Genomic DNA, 25,135 nt, shown 5'->3' with positions numbered 1-25,135 from the left:
GCTCAATATGTCAGAAGGGGCGGGGCCTGACAGCCAACATGGCCGGACGTGTCTCCTGAGAGCTCCTGCATCAGCGAGTGAACAACAGCGAATCCTGCAAAACCTACCCATGTTAGCGGTACACAAAGCCCCACAAACGGAGCAGGACTGCATGGGGAGCATACTGATACCCGTCATGTACCACGGCAAACAAAGGGCACACGGACCGGCCACGCGGCCTACCTACGAGCGGAGACTGAGGCCTGGGGGAGACGGCCGACCCCCTGGCGCGATTCCCGACAAACGAGCGCTGACTACAGCCCTGCTACCCCCCCCTCCGGACCGGTGGGGGATATCACGGTCCCCGCTGGGGACGGTTACCCCCACAAAGCGATTCAACCAAGCAAATATGATTGCACCCCACAGAGTTACCGAAAGCGAAAACAAAATGGCGGCAATGGCGCGCCCGACGCCACGAGGCACCCTCATTCAGCCACCCAAGCACACCCAGGAGTTTTTTGCCCGACTATGCCACAGCCTACGGACAAAGCTCCACAACAAGGGACAGTCCCTCTACCTAGCCATGAAGGCAGCAGCGGCATGGATTCGGCCATCTACACGGCGGCGCCTGAGCAGCAACGCAACACGGGCCTCCAGGCTGACCTCCAGCCAGAGATGGAGCCGGGAGACAAAGTGGCGGGAAGCGGAGAAAAAAACATCAAATCCTGTTACACAGTCTCGCACGCACCAAACCGGGACCACCGAGCCCACTCACCACTCAGCAGCGACGGAAAGCGTCCACCAGCGACAGGCGTCCCCACAGATGGTGTTCCGAGCACTCCAGACTCAAGCCAGCGACAGACATTGGCGGAAAGCCTCCACGAAAGGAAGGGAGGACAGCATCCTACAACGGCAGTTATCCCACCGTTGTCCTCAGGGCGACCGACAAGTCCCCATCGCAGACCGACCGGAGCGGGTCGCGAAGAGACTAAACACAGGAATCGGCTGAGTGCTGATAAGGGGCCATCAAGCTGCATCTGCCTGAACATGGGACTTAAAGAGAACTTAGCGGCTGCTAGCTCCATATTACGGGACATTTGTAAGCCAGCCAGATGAAGCACTTAAAATAGTCATAACCATATGTATAATCCGTAATCCATAGACTACCTTTGCTTAGACTAGTCTAGCTCTCAGCGAATGTTATACTCTTATGTTCCTCTTTATTTTTAATTGTATTTTTCTTAAATTTCCTTACGTTAGTGCACTCATACTAAATAAGCTACTTAAAAGCTAGGCTCCACGAGCTATGTTTAATCTTTTAGTCAAGCAGACCTAACACAAGACTCACTATCCCCAGACTAGCTGGGATACAAGCGAGATTTAACCTATTGGTGCCCTTGCTGTCCGCAACTTATACTCTGTAACATATATGTGTATTTAAAGTTTTGCAATGTCATTCTACGTTGCTGATTGTTATAATACAGCTAGGCACTTACAACGCAACTAATAGAACGTTTTACTAGATATCAAGCAAACTACAAGAGTATTATAAGCATATTTTAAGCAACATCAAGCATAATACGCGTTGAAACGCAATCTTTTACTTTATTTGCTGTTTCGTATATGGCATTTCATACTGTTAATATAACTAATACGACCTTAATTTTTACTCATTAGCTATGTGCCCCAGTTTTGCATAATCTACTGTCACCCTCTAACTATATATCAGGATGGGCACTACTGCTAACAGTAACACGTTTTTGTTAACACTAAAAAAGAAAAAATGAAGCATCCTTTATCAGGAAATGTAACTGTTTAAGCTACCGCTGTATTCACCCTGTAATGTACCAGATATTGCATTCCCCTCTCTCTATTTTGTACCCAATCTGATATGCTTCAATAAAAGAAAGATTGACAATATGTCAGAAGGGAAAAAGGTTTCACTGTTGTTAACGACAAGACAATGTTCTAGACAAGTCATTGTAGCCCATATTGTTCATGTTTTCATGTTGTTACTTGACAAACAAAAAAAGAAAAAGAAAGTAAAAAAAAAAAAAAAAAAGAGTAGGATTTGTAATTGATTTTATTTTCCTATTTGGACATGCTGCATTTGTCTCTCTCTTTTAAAGGAAGCACTCATTTTATTGGGAACATTATGAACTACTGGCCATCTAGTAATGACTGAATGCCATATTTGTTTCTGCATTTAAATGGTTACATTTCTGCAACTTCTTCTACACGCAAACTTGCCACCACGATTTCTAACTTGATAAATGGTTTAAAACAAAATGCCTATTAATCTGCCTCTCAGATATTTCCAGATCCCTGTGAAGAGGAAGAAGTCCCAGTGAAGATGAGGGGACGACTGCCTTCCATTGTTGTAGAACCAACGGACATAATTGATGTTGAAAGTGGAGAGTTACGATGGCCACCAGATTCTCTCCGTAAGGAGAAAGAAGAGGCCATGTTGGAAGAAGAGGAGGCTGAGGGAGAGGAACTAGAAGAGCAAAAAGGTGAAATGCTTACATGGGTTACACATTATTATGTATTAGTGTTTATAGGTGAAGTCCATTCTGCCCATTGTCCAGAAATAAGGAAGTTGTCAATACCTGTCAAACTGCTGTATTGGACAAGGCAAGGTAAAAGTTATGGAGCCTCTGAAATATTGAAGCCATGAGTCATTATCTAAATGAGATTGCTTATTGGTTTAATTGGTAAAAGATTATAGACAGCCCTAGGCAACAATCCATTTTGCCGCCCCCACATGACTGCAACTAGATTCCCTCAGGTTTATTCACTAAACTCTGAATTGCAGTGAAGAGACATTTAGGGAAAGAGACACATTGAGTAGACATTAAAGAAACCCCTTTTGCCACTTACCTGGGTCCAGCGCTGATGTCCCTTTGCACTGGCTCAGGTCCGCCGTAGCTCCTCAATGGCCGCGCTCACATTAGGATTTCCCCATAGCAAAGAATTATACAATGCTTTCCTATGGGGTTTTGCGTGACGCAGAGCGTCCCCATGAATAGCCACTAGAGGTGGAGTTAACCCTGAATGGTATTTATTGCAGTTTGTTAAAAACTGCAATAATTACCTTAGCAGTGTAGGCACTGGGATAGTGCATCTAGATCACTTCAATCAGCTGGGTGCCTATAGTGTCCCATTAAGTGAAAGCAGGCGCACAGTGAGAAAGAATGGAAACAGCCTGGGGAGACATTTAGGGAAAAGATGAAGAGACTTTTAATGTATTTGGTAAACAGAGACTGGGATACATTTTAGGAGAGAGACATAGTGAGCACACATTTAGGGAAAGAAAGAGACACACTCTCACTAACACACCCTCACTGACATACATATTGTAAGTTACACACTCTCACTAACATATACACACTCCCACCAACATACACATTTTCACTTACACACTCTCACTAACACACAGAGTCACTTACACAGTGTCAGTTAAACTCTCACTAACACACAGACACACACACACACCCAGAGTTAGTTACACACTCTCACTAACACACATTCTCACTAACACGGCGTCACTTGAATACTTTCACTAACACACACAGTATCACTTACACACTTTGAATAACACACAAACTCACATCACTTTATAAAAAAGTCACACATTATTAACACACACAAATACAGCAATTTAAAACAAACACACACACACACACACTAATTTACAACCATGCACACAATAAACCATCTCCCTTAGCCTGCAATACGTGGGTGCTGTGAAGAGGAGAAGAAGTCCAGCCTGCAGGTAGCTGCTCTGTTCCTGGTATGGGGAAGCAGGAGAGCCGTGCACTGTGAGCACAAGCTGCTTCCTGTTCCCCTCAGAGTGCTACCGATGTGTTCACAGGCAGGGGGGCAGTCGGGATACCAAGTCATGTCCCAGCTTCCCCTGCCTGCAGGAAGCAAAGTGCTCTGCTCGGGTGCTTTCTATGAGCAGTCATGCGGCAGAGAGGAGTCCAGCAGGTGAATGGCTGCGCTGGGGGGGGGTGGCTAAGGAGCCACTCACCCAGCACAGCATCCCCAGATAGCAGCAGGGCAACCCTCCAGGAATCTTCCAGGTGGGCGTCCCCCAGAGACCGGCGCCCAAGGCAAATGCCTTATTCGCCTAATGGTAGCTCTGGCCCTGCAGAGAGGAGATTGGTTTCAGTGGATAATAGGAGCATAGTCGGCAGCTAAATATGTGGAAGACTTTTTTGTGACAGAGCCAGAGCACCATAATTTTAAAAGTACACCTGACCCTCTTAAATGGGATTGCTATATATAAATAGTGGCTGTATTTGGATATTGGTGGTCTGTGGATTCAAACCTCCCCTAGGGCAGGGGTAGGCCACTTTTGGCACTCTAGATGTTGTGTACTGCATCTCCCATAATGCTCTGATAGTCATAATGCTGGCAAAGTATCAGGGGTGATGTAGTTCACGATATCTGGAGTGCTGAAGGTTGCCTACCACTGCCCTAGGGTTTCTAACCCTCTTTGGTAGAAGTATCAACTGGTCTAGTCTCAGTTAGAGGTAATTTCTGAAAGATGTATTGAAGATCTCATTTTATACTATGGGTGCATTTTCAAAGTTGTAAGTAAGTTTTAAAGACAAGCTATTACTAGCTCAAGTGGCTATTACCAAATTTAGCTAGAAGGAGCTTCTTCCCAACTTGAAAATCTCCCCATTAACAATTGGTAATTCCCAGCTGACGTTATTGTTAACAGCCTCCATTGAATATAAATTGGGAAACATTAACAGCTACTAGTCTCTAGTTTGCAAAGCTATGTTTGGGGAATTTTCCCCGAACATAGATTCACGGTATTTCATTCGCAAGTAAGCTAATCTATGTTTGGGAAAGAAGTTCCGGGATTCCATGCCCTAGTGAACTGGTCTATGTTCGGGAGAATGACCTGCTTTCTAGCACATGCTTGCTACCATTTTTTCCTGAAATAAGACATTCTCTGAAAATAAGCACTAGTGCATTTTTCGTGGGAATAATACACATTACTGGGCAAGTCTTGCTAGAAGAAATCCAATCATTTATACCCCATCCCCAGAGCTGTGGAATGGACGTTGTAGAATGACCCAACCCTAGTCTTCCCTTATCCTATCCATGTAAAGGCATCTTTAGATTAGCATAGGTTGAAGTATGTATTGCAGTTCATGTGCAATGCATAACTTCCTATTTGATAGAGTACTGGTTCTCACCCTGAAGAATAATTAATTTCTCATCCAAGGCTTCATTCGGCCTGCTGTATCACTGGAAAATGACAGCCCTTTTCCAGTTCTCACACTGTACAGAAACTTTTGTAGGTTCGATTTCATAGCTGCATTTTAGCAGTCATGGGTGGACAGCTGCAAAACACAGTAAATAGACTTCATTTATTGATATAAATATAATGTCAATATACACACATTAGTTTTACAGTCTGGTGGCAATTTGTAAAATAAAACTGCATTCTCCAAAATAACGTATGGCTGCAAAGAAATACATGTGGACAGGGTCATTTTTATGTTACACTTACTTCTGAACCCGAAATATTGTAAAATAATGGTATTATATAATATAACTAAAATCCAAAAAATAAAACAAATGCAGTTGTGTATACAAATATATGTAATGTATTTTTTTTTTCATTTAGGTAATCATGGGCCAGCTATGCATCTCATGTTTGGCCATTTTCTCTTTAACAATAATAATTTTGGAGTAAATGAGTTTATAATGACATATTACATAAGAAGGGCAAAAGTTTTGTTTAGTTTCCAAGCAGAGGGACGGCCTGTCCTGGAGATGAAAATTGCCTCTCTACTTAGATTGCAGGTTCTCTGCCTTCGGTGTCACATCCAAATTAAAAGGGGTATTAAAGGCCTATATATTGATTTACCTCCTACATATTGATTTACCTGCCAATTGGTCTGCCTTAAACAGCAGTATATTCTGCAAATACAGAAGATTTTACTTTTACCTATCACCTTGTCACGCTGCCTTGCTGCCCTTCGTGACTTCCGGCAGGCTGATCAAAGGGACAGACAGTCTGCAATCATAGAACAGTTTCCTTCTGTCCCAGCTAAATTTAGGATATCACATGCAGAACATTTATTCCTGAGTAGCAGTACAGTAGTAAATAATATGTTGTGCGTGTTGCATAGCATGCCTTGTAGTGATGGTAGCTTTGGTTGTTTATCAACACTTCAGGACATAGTTTTTGTGTTGAGTCTCTTCATAATGACTACAAGGGTCAGTTTATTCATAGAGGACACAGTGCTCATCGAAAAGTGTCCAATATAGGTAAAATAAAGAAGCATAGGATGATTTCAAGTGTAAAACTATGCAAATGATGCATCCTTTATGTATGAAGCCACATAATGCATTGCAACTTGAGTACGATTAGATGCAGAGGTAGTAAAAATAACCATCTATCTAGTTATCAAAGGTCAATTTGTTCATGGATATCTCCAGATGTCTCCTCAAACCCAAGCTGGAGTTATTTTCTCCGATATATACTTTAGCATTTTGTACTGCTTATGTAAAATAGTTTTTGTTTTGTTTTTTAAATAAATTTGGGTTGGGGTTTCTTTACTTTTTGAATTAGAGTTTCTTTGCTCTTAAGGCAGCAAACATTAGTGAGAGGTCCACCCCCAGGCAGCAACTTACAAGGGAGCAGGAATGTAAGTAAATATACTATCCAAAATCCTTGGGAGGAAGCAGGGCAAGCAACCCAGTCAAACTCATGAATAATCTGAAACAGTCTAATAGCATGTTTACAGATTAGAGGTGTTACAAATGAACCAATTATCAATTTATATTCTTCATTCGTAATCATTATTTCTCCTATACTTTAAAACTGTATAGTTTTTAAACTTTATAATATAACAAAATATAACAAAACAAATTAAAGCAGTATCATCTGTTTTACTTAAAGGACCACTATAGTGCCAGGAAAACAAACTTGTTTTCCTGGCACTATAGGGTCTTTAGGTCCCCCCCCACCCTCATGGCCCCTCTCCCGCCGGGATTAAGGGGTTAAACTCTTTACATTTCTCCAGCACTGGGCTTCCTTGGCGCTGGAGAACTCTCCTCCCTCTTCCGACGTCAGCTCTGAATGCACATGCACGCATTCAAACAGTCCATAGGAAAGCATTTCTCAATGCTTTCCTATGGAAGTCCAACGTCTTCTCACTGTGATTTTCACAGTGAGAATCGCAGAAGCTGTCAGTGAGACAGCCAATAGAGGCTGGATTAACCCTATTGTAAACATAGCAGTTTTTCTGAAACTGCTATGTTTACAGATGCAGGGTTAACCCTAGATGGACCTGGCACCCAGACCACTTCATTGAGCTGAAGTGGTCTGGGTGCCTATAGTGGTCCTTTAAGTTTATATATAATATACTATACAAAAGCATCCATATCTGGGTTTACGTTTAAAAAGTGTATTTGTGTGCAGTGTTGGTGTTTGAATGCTGGGGTATATTTGTGTGCAGTGTTGGTGTTTGAATGCTGGGGTATATTTGTGTGCAGTGTTGGTGTTTGAATGCTGGGGTATATTTGTGTGCATTGCTGGTGTTTGAATGCTGGGGTATATTTGTGTGCAGTGTTGGTGTTTGAATGCTGGGGTATATTTGTGTGCAGTGGTGGTGTTTTAATGCTGGGAGGTATGCACTGCCACACAGATACACACATTGACACAGATATGCACACACACTCAGTTACATACAGATACAGGTATACATACAACTGACAAACACTAAAACACAGGTACAGGTTTTAGCAACAGATTATAGCTTCTCTCACCTCTCATCTGTGTATATGTGCCTGCCACTGCCTCCCTGCATGGTTCTCAGCAAGCTGGGAGGAAGTGAGCTGAACAGACCACTGGAAAGGGGAACTAATGCTGTGGCAAGGGCCTGGTCCTTTGCACTATTATAGGGTGACCAGTCCCCTGATCTAAGAGCCCCCAGAGTCTCACAACAATCTGAATGGGCCTTTACTACTGCCCTCATGGACGCACCGCTCTCACCAAATTGCACACGTGTCTAGTTGCACAACCACACTGTTACACATATACACACACACTGTTACACATACGCACACACTGTTACATATATATATATATATATGGTGCCAGCCGCCTATGTTCCCTCTTCTTTTCCCCTACGCTGCTGTCTGGGAGCCAGGAGGAATTGAAGTTTAATCACTTCCTCCCAGCACAGCAAGTCCTTGGTGAAAAGCCAGACTGCGGCCTAATTTGAGGGCAGTTTAACTATTTCATCTCAGTTTAAGCTGTTTAACACCGAATGAGTGTCTTTGGATATTCACAGCATGGCGACCACTAAAAGCAGCCAAGCAGGGACGTATTAGCCGCAAAGCAAACAAGGCATTTGCCTTGGGCGTTATTTTCCAGGGGGCGCCCCCAAATGCCCAGGGCAAATGTCTTGTTAGCCTTGCGGCTAACTAAAAATCCGGGCGGGCGGCGCTGGCGAGGAGGCACTTTCCCCTGAGCTCTCTGCTCAGCTCCCTCGCGCACTGCAGAGTGATGCCGGGAGCCGGAATATGACGTCCAGGCATCACTCTGCGGCGCGTGAGGGAGCTGTGCAGAGAGCTCCCTAATCAGTGCTCCCTCACCAGCGCCGCCCACCCGCTCAGCAGCCCAGAAGCCACTGGACCCCAGGGAAAGGGAGGACCCCCCCAGCATTCCCAAAGGTAAGGAGGCTAGGGGGTTGAATTTTTTTTTTTAAAAGTGAGTGTGTTAATGTGAGTGTGTGTGTGTTAGTGTGTGTGTGTGTGTGTCTGTTAGTGAGTGTGTGTTTTGTCTGTGTGTGTGTCTGTTACTGTGTGTGTGTTTGTGTTTAGAGTGTGTGTTAGTGAGTGAGTGTGTGTGTGTATGTCAGGGAGTGTGTCTGTTAGGGACTGTGCTACTATGTGTGTGTCTGTTAGTGAGAGTGTATGCGTGTCTGTTAGTGAATGTGTCTGTCTGCTAGTGACTCTGTGTCTGTTAGTGAGTGTGTATGTCTGTTATCTAGTGTATGCGTGCCTGTCAGTGAATGTGTGTGTGTGTGTGTGTGTATATTTAGAAGGCAGGGTGAGAGGTTGCGGGGGGTGGAGGGCACCTGAGTTTTGTCATGCCTAGGGCAGCACAAAACCAGGATACACCACTGACTAAAAGACCACTGGTGGTTTCAGGGGGCAGCAAGAAGGCAACGGGGCAATTGCCCCCCCTCCCCCTGAGAAAACAGAGCAGGTTGAGGCTCTCCCCTGCCAGCACATGCAGGGACAGCTCTATACAAGAGCTAGCCCTGCTATGTGCCTTCACGGACCGGAGGGGAGATCAGTCTTCTGGCAGCCGGCAGGGTAGGGAGAGGGACTCATACTGCAACCCTCACACAAACACTGCCCCCCACACACACATAAACTGCCCCCTCACCCAAACACTGCCCCCATACACACATACTGCACCCCTCACACAAACACTGCCCCCCATACACACATACTGCACCCCTCACAGAAACAATGCCCCTCATACACACAAACTGCACTCATCACACACATGGCACCCTTTACCCACACCCACTGCCCCCTCACTCACACACACTGCACCCCCATACACACATTGCCCCCCCACACACATTACACCCCCACTGCCTCCCTCACACACACACATACACTGCACCGCTCACACACTGCAACTCCCACACACTGCACTCCTGACATACACTGCCCCCTGACAAACACACACTGCAACCTACACACACACACACACACTGCATCACTCACACACTGTCCTCCTCACACACACACTGCAACCCTCACAAACCCATACTAAAACACTCACACACAACTGCCCCGCAGTCACACTGCCCTCTTCACACATACACACACTCACACTGCACCCTTCACACACATTGCACCACTCACAGACACACCAGTGCTCCTATGCACTACTACAGCCCCAGATCCCAGGTAAGTTGTCAAACACTACACCCCCCTCTGCCACCCTACACACATTGCCCCCCTCACACACATACACTGCAAGCCTCACACACACACTGCACCCCTGACATACGCTGCCCCCTCAAAAACACACACTGCAACCTTCACACACACACACTGCACTACACACAACTGCCCCGCAGTCACACTGCACTCTTTACACGTACACACACAGACACTCACACTGCACCCCTCACACACACTGCAACACTCACACTACACGCCTAACACATTGCACCACTCACACACACCACTGCTCCTATGCCCTACTACAGCCTCAGATCCCAGGTAAGTTGTCAAACTGTTCTTAAATGGTTTGACTACTTACTCTGGGAGGGGGTCTCGGAACTCCTGTCACCATAACCACTACACAGAGCTGTAGTGGTTATTGTGCCTGGATTATTTCTTTCAAAATTCTACAAGTGCCCCTCCCGAGATCAGGCTCTGGATCCGCCCCTGGCTAAGCTCAACTTTCGTAGCCATACCAAATCATATTGGCAATGGGAACCAGTGATAGGCTGAAAGCATTTAAATCCTCATTAGCACACTCTAATTGATTGGCTTGTATGGCATTAGGATATCCCCCTGCTTTTTTAATTGAATTGCCCCCTGCCACCGGCCGCAGGTGGGGGAAGGCACCATTATTATTTGTATTTATTTCTGATTTCTTCCATCTGATACCCATTGGTTGTGGCATGTAGGGGATTCAATGCTCCCTGTTTCTTTACAGGTCCATCCCCATGCAATGCAATAGCTACCAAGTCACTTTTTATCGCGGTTTAGTAGATCTGCACCCACCTGTGACTTGGCATGTGGGGCGTAAAGTATGTTTGTAAGTTTTTTTATTTTATTTATTGTTTTACATTTTAATGTGGTGACTGACTAGCAAGCCCTGGCCTGCAACCACATAGTTACACTTCGCAGTGAAGAGAGTTTTTCAACTATAGGAAACATTTGGTTCCATTCTTCAGCTCTCAGATGGCCTGAAATCCAGGCTCGTTCAGAGGCTGTTTTTTAGAAGCCAGTTAAATATTGTCAACAATGTCTGCATTTGCAGTCCGAATAGCCCCATATGCAGCCTTATAGTTGTTCCCCTATCCAGTACGGGACCATTCGGACTTTACTGAATAACCCCTTATGTGTTGTTGCTTCTATTTGTGCTGTTTTGTCCATGCTTCTTCTCATTTTTAAAACTCAATATATCTTTCTGGGTTGCAGTTTCCTGGATGCATCCCTTTGCTCGTGAGCAGTCCCTCACACACTCAGGGTCTTCTTGCATCGCTAGATGAACAGAGATCAACAGAGCAGCAGCAGACCGCCAATCTTACTCACTTCAACTCTGTTGATGCACTATTAGGTTTAATCATTATTACACACCCATGCACACAAGCACGCACACACGCTAACAGATTAAACCACGGGGTATCCTGAGCACCCTAATCAGAATTTGTATATCTGACTCAACGCAAACCTTTCCGTCCCCATAATCCATGGTGCATGGTGCTGATGCCCTTCCCTGTCAAGGTCCTGAAACTGACACGTAAAAGGTGTACAAAATCTAGATTCATAAAATGTATTTTTTATTTTTGATAATACTATATAAGCCAGTTGTGTTATACATGATGGCATATTGCTCATTCTTACTTGTGATATTGTATTTAAAATGTTCCCTACATAAACAAAGAAATCTACAAGTATCATAGACTATATGCTCATTTGGGTCCTCTTCAACCTATCATACCTGTAAGTTTTCTCGTAATTGCCCTCTCCCCCCCCCCCCCCCCCCCCCCATAATACAGAATCTGTTGGCACTATATAAATGGCAATATTAATAAAAAATAATAATACCACAACATTTGTTTTCATACTAGCCAATGAAAAAGTTTAGCTGCATAAACCACACATTATGTAACTCTATCTTGGAGAAGAGTAGATTAATTTTATTGTGATTCTTCAGTACCTGGGCTGGAGGTCATTTGATCTGGTGGTGAAAGAGAGTAATATGTAAATTAGACTTAGATTAGGAGCAGATGACTACATAACATATCTACATAAATCACTTAGTGTGCCACCTATGTCACTGCTTCCTGCAGACTAGGGGAAATTAGATACAGCAGACGTGTATGGAATGCGTCATGGTGACAGTCACTTGCACAAGAGAACGCTTTAGGATTTTGGCTCAGTATGAAAAAGAAATAAGGCTTCAGACAAGTTAATGTTATACTTGATATATTATTATTTTTTTAATGTGATTTCTAAACACATTTGTTTTGATCCTAACATAAATCAGTAAATGGGGCACTCTAAGTACCAGAACAATGTTATATCTATGTGAAGGCTACAATGCAGAGAGTACTCTGTCTCATATCTAAGGTGGTGTATAACTACAGCAATTTACTAGAATTCCCAAAGCTATACTCCTGTCCCCTAAGGTTGATAATTATAAATTATTTTACTTTATTTATTTTTTTTGCATTAAATAGTCCATTAAAATAATTGAGGCCTCTATTCCTGAATGTAGTGCCTTTACAATATACTCCACCCAGCAACAGAACATGCCAGTGGATAGTGCACAGTGCAGAAATGTCTTCCTCAGTCCCACTGTTTTTTGTTTTTTTTGTCTCCACACACTATTTTGCCCCACTTTCCCTTACCGAACAGTTTTGTCTCTCCTAACAAAAATAAATAAATCCCTGCCTCCCAGTAAACAGAGACAATGAGAGCCTTGGTGCCTAGGACACACACACAAACAATCAAATGAACAAAAAATAAAATAGGGAATTCCACAGGTCAGAGCATCGTGTCACAAGGAGACTCCTAGAGTGATTGAACACATAGCCATTGGAGAAGGAGCACATCCATTTGATGTATTATGGCAAGTTGCAGGAAGATAAAAAAAAACTGGAAATATACTGTTTGCTGTTTATTGACTAACCTCTGAACATTAGCAAATTGAATTCTGAATGGCTAGATTTAGGCAGAAATTAAACATCTTGATAAATTCTCCAGCTCATCTATAGTCCCAACTTGGAAATTTTGGCATTCAGATTTCAATTTGCTATAGTTATGACTTAAATACATTTATTTTCTCTTCATCTCTGCAATAAAAGTATTTGCTTAAGTGTGATTTCTCAGAAATTCAAAATGAATTTCTTATGTTATTAAAAAGGTTATATCTTGTTTCAATTTGACCTAATATACAAAATTTTCTTTGAACTAACGTAAGTGGACTAGATGTTACCACATCTCTATCACTAAATCATGTCTGCCTCCCTCACATTGTCACGATTCGGGGAACCCAACACGCTAACACACACACAGACACACACACAGAAAGTGTGCAGTACCGGACCTTAGAGTGGCCGGGCTAAGCACACACAGAATAGTCAGGAGATAAGCCAAGTAAGGGGAACCAGAAAACAGAATAACGAGAAACAAGCCGAGGTCAAAGGGTAGGAGAAAGTCACAAAGTCAGTATAACAAGCCAGAGAGTACGTAACCAGAAAGCACACGTTCAGTATCAATACATAAAGCAAAGACCACAACAGGGCACTGAGAGGCAGGAAAGGTAAGTATAAATATCCTAGCCTTAATTCTGATTGGATAACTTCCAATCAGAATTAACAAACACACGTGGGGGGTATCTATACCCCCCACTGTGATTTTTGTACTGTCGCTTTAACGCCGGGTCACGTGAGTGACCCCGGCGTACTGATATGGGTGCCGGCTCCCAGCGTGCAGCGTTAGACATGCTGCCGCTGGGGGGAGGAGGAGGAGAGGACGCGAGCGGCGTGTCAAGAAGAGAGGACGCCGCTCGCCGACCGGTAAGAGGGGGACCGCGGGCAGCGACGGACCGAGGGTGAGTGCTGCGAGCGGATTGCAGCCTCCCCTCACCGCTGCCCGCGGAGCCCTGACACACATGCAGCCAGTCACACACACATGCAGTCACATGCAGCCAGTCACACACACACGCAGCCAATCACACACACACACATGCAGCCAGTCACACACATGCAGCCAGTCACACACAGTCACATGCAGCCAGTCACACACAAATATTCAGCTAGTCAGTCACACACACACACACATTCAACAGTCACACACTCTCTGTCTCTCTCTCTCTCACTTACCGTAGTCCCTCCCTGGAGTCTAAGTTGTAAATCAGGGATTCCTTCTTGCTTCCAAGTTCCACGAGAGCGGGGAAAGCCCCGCCCCGCTGCTGATTTGGCTCTTCCCCATATTTGATTAGCCCCACCCCCACTTTCCTACTGTGCACATGGTGTGGTTTTGCAGTAATTTGGCTGCCCGTCCCTGTGTGTGTGAGCTGTGTCGGCTGCCATGGCGACCTGTGCAGCCGCCCCCCTTTAGTACACCACTGGGCATACCTAGAGCATTTGGCACCTGGGACGGATCCTGTGTTTGACAACCCCCGTCCCTGTCCCCGTTCTACAAACCCCTGCACCCCCTTCCATAAAACTTCTGCACCCTCCTTCCCAAAAAAACCTGCCTCTCCCTCTAAAGCCTCTGCTCAGCCCCTTACAATAGAATTCATTATTTTACACAACAATATTAGCAACAGTCTTCAGAGTCCAGTCCCAGGCACAAAGTCACATACAGTTACAGGCAGACAGTCACACAAACAGTTACAGACACTCACACATTTACAATTACAGGCAGAACAGTCACATGTCACAGGTAGATAGTTTCACACACACAGTTACAAGCCGCATCCCCAATCACAGGCAGAAAGTCACACACACATAGTCACATGCAGACAGTCACACACACCCACAGGTTTACAGACAGTCACATGCAGACACTCAAATACAGCGTTACAGGCAGATAATCACACACACACAGTTACAGGCAGGCAGTCACACACACAGTCACAGGCAGACAGTCACACACACACAGTTAGAGGCAGAAACACATACACACAGTCACAGGAAGACAGTCATACACACACAGTTACAGAAAGGCAGTCACTCACACACACACACACACAGTCACAGGCAGACAGTCCCACACACAAACTCACAGGCAGACAGTCAGACACACACACACACACACACACAGAGTCACAGGCAGACAGTCACAGGCAGACACACACACACACAAACACAGAGGCAGTCAGTCATACACACAAACTCACAGGCAGGCAGTCACACACACACAGTCACAGGAAAAACAGTCACACATACACACAGTCACAAATGGAATCTTTTTATCAGAAATATATACAAACAAACAAGATATGTGAACACAACCCCAGTGAAAAAATAGTGATAATTTGTAAATTGTAATTGTAAATCACACACCTTCATTTACTCCCACACAGTTAAACGCTATGTTTTTCCATTTTATCTGTATTTAGCAGATGATCCCCTATTCTATTATGTATTTGTATTGAAGACAAGAGGAAGTCTTTGGGGACCTTTTACCCTACACAGGGAAGTTCCGTTTTGGTTTACAAATTATCACTATTTTTTCACTGGGGTTGTGTTCACATATCTTGTTTGTTTGTACACATACACACAGTCACAGGAAGACAGTCTCACACACACACACACACAGTTACAGGCAGGCAGTCACACAAACACAGTCACAGGCAGACAGTCACACACAAATGCACAGGCAGATAGTCACACACAGAGTCACAGGCAGACAGTCACAGGCAGACAGTCACATACACAGTCACAGGCAGACAATCAACACACACAGTCACAGGGAGACAGTCATACACACAGTCACAGACAGTCATACAAACAAACTCACAGGCAGACAATCAACACACACATACACACACACACACACACACACTCTCTCTCTCTCTCTCTCTCTCTCTCTCTCTCTCTACTTACAGACCACATGGACTGGAGGAGGAGTGGATTAACTGGGGGATTAATTTTGGGGATGTTTCATATATATATATATATATATATATATTTGGGAGTCTAGCCAACTCCTTGGTTTTGCACCCCTCCCTGTTACAGGTGCCTCATCTCAGGTCCCTATTTAGCCTTGTACTGCAGAGAGCCTCAGATGGAATTTTTTCCCAAGTAAGTGGGTTAATCTCATAAGAGCAGACATTAGACTGTGAGAGAAGGACCTGCCAAAGATGGGGTACATTGACGTTGTGGCAGGCTTATGCAATGTATGATCATATAATGTAACTAAATCCCCATAATTTTTCTTGCCTAGATTAGGTGTTTTTGAAAAAACTTTTTAAAAACTAATAAAATCTGTCAACATTGAAGTTGCTGTTTAGTAGATAGGAGAGTGCGCTTGCTCTTGTGTATTGTTTATTGTATAATATGGCCCACAGCAGCAGCCCATTTAAGCATGTTCAGGTGAGTGCAACCATCCCCCATGTTTCATATATATATGTATATATATATATTTACATTCTATGTACATATTTATGTAATATTTTTACATAATTAGGTAATTTTATTTATTTTGCTATTTGGGTGACCTGCCTGACAACCCAGGCCGAAAGTCAAGAGAATTGCATTTGCTAGCACTGTATTTAACCCTGTAGGATGTACATGATCCAAAAATTCTGTTTGTTTCGGGAATTCGGGTAAGATAAAAAATGAGTCACTTCAGCAATTCGGGACATCAGCAATTCAGTAAATCTGTAGGGTTCCCTAACCCTACCGTAACCCTATCCCTATGCTGCTCCTAACCCTAACCCTACCCTACCCCTAGCCCTTTTTTGGCGGCTGTAGATGCGTAACAGATTGTGGAGGTCAAAGTTAGAAAAGGTAAGTTTTTTTAAAAAATCTGCATATTTTATAATTTTTTTTATAGTAAATTATGATATGAGGAAAATAATGGTATCTTTAGAAAGACCATTTAATGGCGAAAACAAACTGTATATAAGATGTGTGGGTACAGTAAATTAGTAAGAGGAAAATTACAGCTAAACACAAACACCGCAGAAATGTAAAAACAGCCCTGGTCCTAAAATTGAAAAACGGTCTCGTCACTAAGGGGTTAAAGTGTACTCATTCCAATTACAGGGCCTCGAAAGAGTCCTGTATTGTTATTTTTTCGTCACTGCCTCCCTGCGCCGGGAGTGGGTCATTTGCGCGCCTGCTGTCTTCCTTGGATGTGGTAGCCGTTTCTCAGGCTCCCTCTCCGGAATTCAACCCTAATTCTTTGTTACTCGTGGTCACCATGGTAGGTGCAGAAAGTACCATCCAAAGTTGATAGGGCAGACATCCAAAATACGTTGTTGCCATCACAGGGACATGTGATTGGATGAAGCTTATCTAGAGTCACCAAAGCGGCGATGGGTTTTGGTCTGATAAATGCACGCATCCCTGGGGGTCAGCGCTCGTCGGCATGTATTAGTTCTAGAATTACCACAGTTATCCAAGTAACAGATGGAGCGATCAAAGGAACCATAACTGATTTAATTAGTCACTCGCAGTTTTACTGAAGTGACCGTGCCTACTTACACATGCATGGCTTAATCTTTGAGTCAAGCATATGCTACTGGCATGATCAATCAGGTAGCCCTTTAAGGAGAAAAGACGGGAGCTGGAGGAAGGCTGCGGACCTTTGTGGCATCAGGGGGGATACGGAGACGACTGCAGAACCGGGGGGGGGGAATGCGTCGCTCTGCGCAGCCTTGGGGGAGCAAGATCAATCTGAGGAGGGGTGGGGTGGCCGGGAGCCCTTTCCCATTTTCGGCCACCAAGAGGCAGGGCCGGTGCAAGGATTTTTGGGTACATAGGCGAAGATGCATTTTTCCGCCCCCCCCCTCTAAAATTAACATCTTCACCTATGTGCCTCCTAACCAGCCCCTCCCTCTTCCCCGTCCCTTAGTGTTCCTCTCCCCTCCCCCCCTCTTTTCCCTGTCCCTTGGTTTTTCTCTCCCCTCCCCTCTCTGTCCCTTGGTGCACCCCCCCACCCTCTTAGCGGTCACACTCCCCTTCCTGGTGTGCCTCCTACCTGTCTTGTAGCGTTGCGGAGCAGACCCTCTACAGGAGCTTCAGTTTTCTGTACCTGGCTGGACTGACAGGAAGTGCTCTCTCAGTGAGCACCTCCTCTCATTCTGGCCAGGTACAGGAAACAAAAGCTCCTGTACTGCGCTCCGCTCCGCCACTCTACACTCAGTGGTGTATACACACTAACAGCCACACACACTCAATGACAAACACACAGACGTCACTGACAGACACAGACTCACTGATCTGACACACACTCATTCATTGACAGACACACACTCAATCACAAACATACTCTCACTGATTTGACAGACACTCACAAACACACATTCATACAATCATTCACAGACACATTCACACATACACAGACACACACATACACAGACACACACACTCACAGACACACACACACACTCACAGACAAACACATACACAGACACACACTCACAGACAAACACATACACAGACACACACTCACAGACAAACACATACACACACAGACACATACACACACACTCACAGACAAACACATACACACACAGACACAAACACATACACACACAGACAAACACATACACACACACACACACAGACAAACACATACACACACACACACACTGACAGACACACACTCACAAACAAACTCATACACAGACACACACTCACAGACAAACACACACTCACACATACACTTTCAGACACACACTCACAGACACACAGACACACACACTCACACATACACTTTCAGACACACACAAATTAATAATAATATCCACCCAGCTTCCCTACCTGGAGAGCTGGTGTGGATGTGTCCCTGGGGTCCAGTGGGGCTTCAGTGCGGCGGGCGGCAGTGTTCTAATGAGAGGCGGTGAGGGAGCTCTAACCTGTCTGCTCTGCTCCCTCGCGGGCTGTCTACTGATGCCGGGAGCCGGAATATGATGTCATATTCCGGATACCGCAGAATCAGCACACGGCGCGCGAGGGAGCAGAGCAGACAGGTTAGAGCTCCCTCGCCGCCTCTCATTAGCACACTGCCGCCCGCCGGGGGTCCAGAAGGTGACCTGGCAGGAGCGCTTCCCTCCTGCCGGTCACCGAAATCTTGCGCCCCCAGAGCCGATGCGCCCTAAGGCGGCCGCCTGTGCCGCCTTATGGACGCGCCGGCCCTGCCGAGAGGCACCACTGGGTGACCAGGGGCAGGCCTCCTTTTGCCTGCCTTAGGTCCCTCCGGGGCGCCCCTTGGTGACCGGAAACAGGAGAGGGAGCTCCGCAAAGCCCAGGGCAAGGGGAGGTCGTAGAGCCCAAATACCGATCTGAGTAGGCAAGGGGGAAAACCGCCTGTCGGTTGGGAGCCCCAGCTGGGCATGAAAGAACCAGCTAGAGTACCCTGCCCGCTGTGTGAAATTTTGACTCTTCGAGAATCTCCTGTGGTGCCTGGACGTGGCAGGGCAGATCCGACCCCATTTCTTTTTGAGGCTTGGAGAACTTGTCTTGCCGCCGTTGGAGACTTGGACGCCTCTGTCAGGCTAGCATTCAGCAGGGAGAACCGACTCGTCCCTCCCCCGATGCTTTCACCAGGTTCACCGAGGCAGGCGGACGGTAGAACTCGCCAGGCTTCCCTTTGCCTTGGGAGAACGTGTCCGTCCCCGAAATTTTCATCAGGTTTCCCCCTGGAAAACAGCCACGAAAAACTTTGGTGGGTGGGCGGGAGGGAGAAAGATATTTCTGCCCACCGCCTGCAGCCGAGAAAGCCTAAACTGCCATAAGCCTGGACTTGCGGTGGGGAAACCGAGAATAAATGGATAAATGAGCAAATTAAATGTAATTAAATAAATACCTTTTCGAATCTTCACACTCTTCAACCGGTAGAACTTGCCCCTCACCAAGTGGGGACTTGCTGGGGACCGGCCCACACGGTGACAACCACCAAGGCTGACAGGACACTGCGTATGCCTTTGCACCGAGCTATGGCAGGCAGCCTGCTGGGCACAAGCTTACACGGTGACAACACAGAGCCTGATGGGACAATGAGGGTGTCATCCAGCAGCCACAGCAGACAGGCAGGCTGCTGGGTACAATATATACGGTGACATCACATAGGCAGGGAGGGATTGGGGCTGAGGTGAGTGCAGTGAGGTTGTAGTGGATAAGGTGAGTAGAGGGAGGGATAGGGGCTGTGGTCGGTGCAAGGTGACTGAGGTGAGTGAATAGGTGTTGTAGAAAATATTGACAAAGAGCATACCTGGTGTCTCTGTCTCTTCACTGTGCCAGCACTCTGCAGAACAGGAAAAGAGAAGAGGAGAGCACACAAAGTGATTCCACTTCCCCTCCCTCCGGCCCCACCTCTTCCCTTCACACACATTACTGCATGGAGGAGACCTGGTAAGAAGGTGTCAGGTCACACTCAACAGATGGGGGGAGTTGTTTTCACTATGATAGGTTGCCCTGCAACCTTTTGCTGGAATATGGGAGGAATTATGTTTTTCGGGCTAGGATGATCTCTCCAGTCAGAGCATGAATGCCTTTGGCCCTCGGCCCGTGAATGATCTGCCCAAGTGGTCAGTCTGCCCCTGCTCTTGTGCATGATTAACCCCTTAAGGACCAAACTTCTGGAATAAAAGGGAATCATGACATGTCACACATGTCATGTGTCCTTAAGGGGTTAAAGAGGGCCTCCTAAGGGTGATATCATATCCCACCGTAGGGGGCTTCTGTTGTTGTTATTGTCGCATCGGGTCACCTCCCAATAACCAATCCTCGTCAGTCGCTATTTGAGCCTAGTGCGCTGTTTTCCCATGGTTCCCACAGTTTCTGGAACTTCACCGCCGTCCCTTTTACCCTTGCTGTCAGGTCGTCCATTATTCTACAGTCCCTTATTCTGGATACGACCCCCAGAAATTCTGGGCCCTCTGGTGAAAGCCATGCGGTTGCAATCGCTCGGCGTGCACATAGAGTTATCTTATGTATTAATGTCTGCTCTCTCTACTGGTCCATCCGTCCACTGACCAGGGCCGGATTAACATAGGGGCTGATGGAGCTGCAGCTCCAGGCCCAGGCCCATGGAATAGGCCCATTAAAAAAAAGTGAAAAACATTTTATTTTTATTTTATTTTTTTTTACACACTACTCTTAGGTTTGCCACCTGACTGTTTAACCCCTTAAGGACCAAACTTCTGGAATAAAAGGGTTAAGGCACAGCCGATATTTGAGGCTGCCTGGCTGTGACAGTATTGCAGTAATACCGGCAATACAAATGCAAATATTTTTTTCAGTATAAACGGAGATTACTCTGCAATACCAGCACTGGCCAATAGGGGTCACTGTGTACGGAGAGAGGTAGAGATAGGAAGTTACAGCATCTCCCTGCCTCTTTCTACTCACTGATCCGCGGAGGGGCAGCTACACAGCACAGACAGTCCAGACACACTACTCTTAGGTTTGCCACCTGACTGGTATTTTAAGGCACAGCCGGTATTTGAGGCTGCCTGGCCGTGTCGGTATTGCAGTAATATCGGCAATACAAATGCACATATTTTTCTCAGTATAAACGGAGATTAGAGATAAAAAAACGGGGGGAAAGGGCTGCGCTAAAGAGTAAGATACAGTAAAATACAGTGTATACCAGACCAAATGGTCACAATCCAATAGTAACGGAAAACGTAAGTCTTTTGAACCAGGTGAAAAAATGTATATATCTTTTGAAGAGAGTCTTTGCAGATAATAAAAAGTATACAATGAAAAAATTGATAAAAATGAATAAAAATAGTCTCACTGATATAACTTGGTGGGATATCTGTACAGTCCTCAGGAGTTGATCCGTCCGGGTAGTAGGATAATCCGTATATGTGGAGACAAAATAGGAGACACGACAGACTGTGAAGAATTGCGGCTCCAAGGATAAAATGAGAAAATAATATGATAATACACTCACATTTGTAGGAGCTTTGGACCAGCTCTAGACTTATAGGCGTTGCAGCGGTATGATCCCCGCTACCAGGATATACTGGAGAAGACGTCTGTCGATCCAACCTTGGTACTCCGGAATGTATAGAAAACGACAATAGTGCTCTCAGTAGGTAGGGTATGTAAAGTAACAGTAAATAAAATATACTTACAAATATAGAGCAGGAAATACTGCTCTATTAATAGGGCGCTGGTGGAATAATCCCCACCTGGGATTTCTTTGGCTCAGGATCCGAGTATGAGAGGTAAAAATAGTAGTGGTTATAGAATAAAATAATAATAAATAATATTGGGAAAAAATAGTAAGTATATAAAAATAAATATAAAAAATATATATATATTAAAAAAAAAAAGGGAAATAAATTATAAAAATGCCAGGAATAATAAAATAGTTGATCAAATAAAGTAGGAGTTGGTCCTATAAAAAAGGTAACCAAAATCACTTTTATTATTAAAATACACAATTTAAAACCATTAACGCGTTTCACCTAAACCGGCTTTTTCAAAATGGTAATATAGCATTATACCTGGCAAGATACAGTATATATAAGACAATGTAGATTGTTAAAATTTGCGCCAAAAAATGATTGGCCAATCAGAAAAACACTTAGATTAAAACACTGTTATACACTAAATAAGTTAAAAACAAATGTACATATAAATGGTCATAAGCAATATATTCACAATGGAACACAGAAATATAAAAAACGAAGCTTATAACACATATTTAAAATTGATGAACTTGTGTCACATGACCGGACTTTGGGTGTATGGGAAATGTAGTACCAGAGCGCTGTGCGCGTGAGGTATTAGCCCCTCCCCGTGAAACTTTACCCCGCCGGCACTACTATAGAGCTAAGCCCCATGGGGCTTGTAGTAGTGCCGGTCAGATGTGCGCACGCACGGGGGGGCGGAGACCGGGAGGCAGCTCGCTGAGTGAATTAACAGCGAGCTGCTTCCTCAAGGGCACAGTACGGATGCCTATACTATAGGTAAAAATAATAACAATAAAAGAATAAAAGAATAAAAGGATGATAAAAATAATAGAAATATAACCAGCTGATACCAAAACATAAATAAAATAAAAAATAAAAAATAAAAAGTAAAACAGTATAATCATAATCATAAAAAATTATGCAGATCAAAGTCTGCATTTAGACCATGAGGTGAGAGGGTCTGTAATTTATAGACCCACTCCATTTCTGTTCTTCCTAAGACATTTTTAATATCTCCCCCTCTCCAGGGTAAAGTGCATTTTTTTATCCCCATACAGTTTAACAGTTTAGGGTCTTTGTTATGGTTAATAAAATGTTTGGATACTGTATGATTTAGGTATCCATTTTTAATGTTTCTACAATGTTCGCTCAACCTGATTTTCAGGCACCTTGTGGTCATTCCAACGTACTGGAAGCCACATGGGCATTCGAGCAAATAAATTACATTTTTGGTATTACAGGTAATAAACTCTTTGATATTATACACAGTGTTAGTCTTATTTGAAACAAATTGAGTCACCTTAGATGCAAATGTGGGATCTGTGGTTTTGCATACAATGCATGTTTTACATTTGTAGAACCCTTTAGTTTGCGGAAAGAAGGATACAGGATTTTTCTGTACAATAGTTTTAGTAAAATTTGTAGTTAAAATCGATCTAAAGTTAGGAGCTCCTCTAAAAACTATATTTGGTTTATCGGGAATAATTTTGTTAAGTTTGTCGTCTTGTTTTAAAATATGCCAGTGTTTTTTAATGATTTTCTTAATTTCACTGCTTTTGTTATTGTAGTTGAAAGTTATAGGGAGGGATATAGATTCGTTTGTATTTTTTGTTTTATATGTTAAAAGTTCACTTCTATTTTTGTGTTTGATCGTATTAATATTTTCTAATAGGTCGGTCTCTGAGTAATTTTTTTCGATAAATTTATCTTTTAAAATATTTGCTTGCTCATTAAAATCATCTAATTCGGTACAGTTTCTGCGTAGCCTCAGAAATTGGCTTCTAGGAGCACTGTCGAGCCAGGGTTTGTAATGGCAGCTGTTTCTATCAATTGCTGTATTTACGCAGACTTTTTTGAAAAAGGTTTTCGTATGGATCTGCCCGTTTTTGACAAATATATTTAAATCTAAAAAGTTAATTTGTGCTTTGCTAAATTCATGGGTTAAAATTATGCCTCTATCATTTTTGTTAAGATCATGAATAAAAGAGATAAGACTATCTTCGGATCCATTCCAGATAAAAAAAAGGTCATCAATATATCTAAAATATGAGACCAGGTTTGCCCTTAGCTTGTCTCCATCGTATATAGCTGTGGACTCCCAGTCTGCCATAAATAAATTGGCATAGCTAGGGGCAAACCTGGTACCCATAGCGGTTCCTCTTTTTTGGAGATAAAACGAGTCGAGGAACCAAAAATAGTTGTTTTTTAAAATAATATTAATACCATCTAGTATAAAATCTATTTGTATTTCAGAGATCCTTTTTTCATTTGTTAAAATGTTTTTTATCGCTTGACATCCTATATTGTGTGGTATGATTGTATATAATGATTGCACATCACAAGTGACTAAAATAAAATTAGGGTCCCATTTGAAATGACTTAAAAAGTTTAAAAGAGACATAGAATCTTGTAAATAGGATTTCATTTGTTTAACAGCAGGTTGAAGAAGAGTGTCTAAGTATTGAGAAAGATTACAAAGGACAGAACCTATACCCGATACTATTGGTCTCCCTGGGGGTTTATTTATGTTTTTATGTATCTTGGGGAGAAAATAAATAACTGGGATAATTGGGAATTTTTTATTTAAAAAATTGTACTCTTGCTTAGTTATGATGTCTTGAGCCTGTCCTCTATTTAAAAAATCACATAAAATATTTTTAATAGTTGTAGTGGGGTCTGATGTGAGTTTTTCATAAACAGCAGTGTCATTAAGTTGTCTATGTGCTTCCTCAATATACATAGTGCTTGATAAAATAACCAGGCCACCTCCTTTGTCTGCTGGTTTTATTACAATGTCATTGTCGTCTTGTAATTCTTTAAGTGCTTTTTTTTCTGCATTTGTCAAATTGTGTGTGTCAAATTTATTTGTTTGTATCTTATCGAGATCTTTAGTGACCATTTTTTCAAATACTGTGAGTGGTGCTGATTTCATAAAAGCAGGATAAAATTTAGATTTTTCTTTGAAATGTGTATTGATGATATGATTATCTTGAGAGGGGGAAGGGCATGAGGTAGGAATATATGCAG

At 43.8% G+C, this 25,135-nt stretch overlaps 1 protein-coding gene across 2 annotated transcripts in view; it reads left to right on the top strand.

Moving 5' to 3' along the window:
- LOC134595953 (protein LBH-like) overlaps positions 1–25,135 on the top strand; it is a 67,240-nt gene that overhangs the window by 26,541 nt on the left and 15,564 nt on the right. For both annotated transcript variants that reach the window (XM_063444742.1, XM_063444741.1), the window contains exon 3: positions 2,291–2,492. In XM_063444742.1, the coding sequence (XP_063300812.1) occupies positions 2,291–2,492 (202 nt within the window). The remainder of the gene's footprint in view (positions 1–2,290; positions 2,493–25,135) is intronic.

The sequence above is a fragment of the Pelobates fuscus genome, chromosome 1 (assembly GCF_036172605.1).
Source record: "Pelobates fuscus isolate aPelFus1 chromosome 1, aPelFus1.pri, whole genome shotgun sequence".
NCBI lineage: Eukaryota > Metazoa > Chordata > Amphibia > Anura > Pelobatidae > Pelobates > Pelobates fuscus.
The sequence above is the reverse complement of the archived record's forward strand: the minus strand, read 5'-3'. Positions and strand labels throughout refer to the sequence as shown.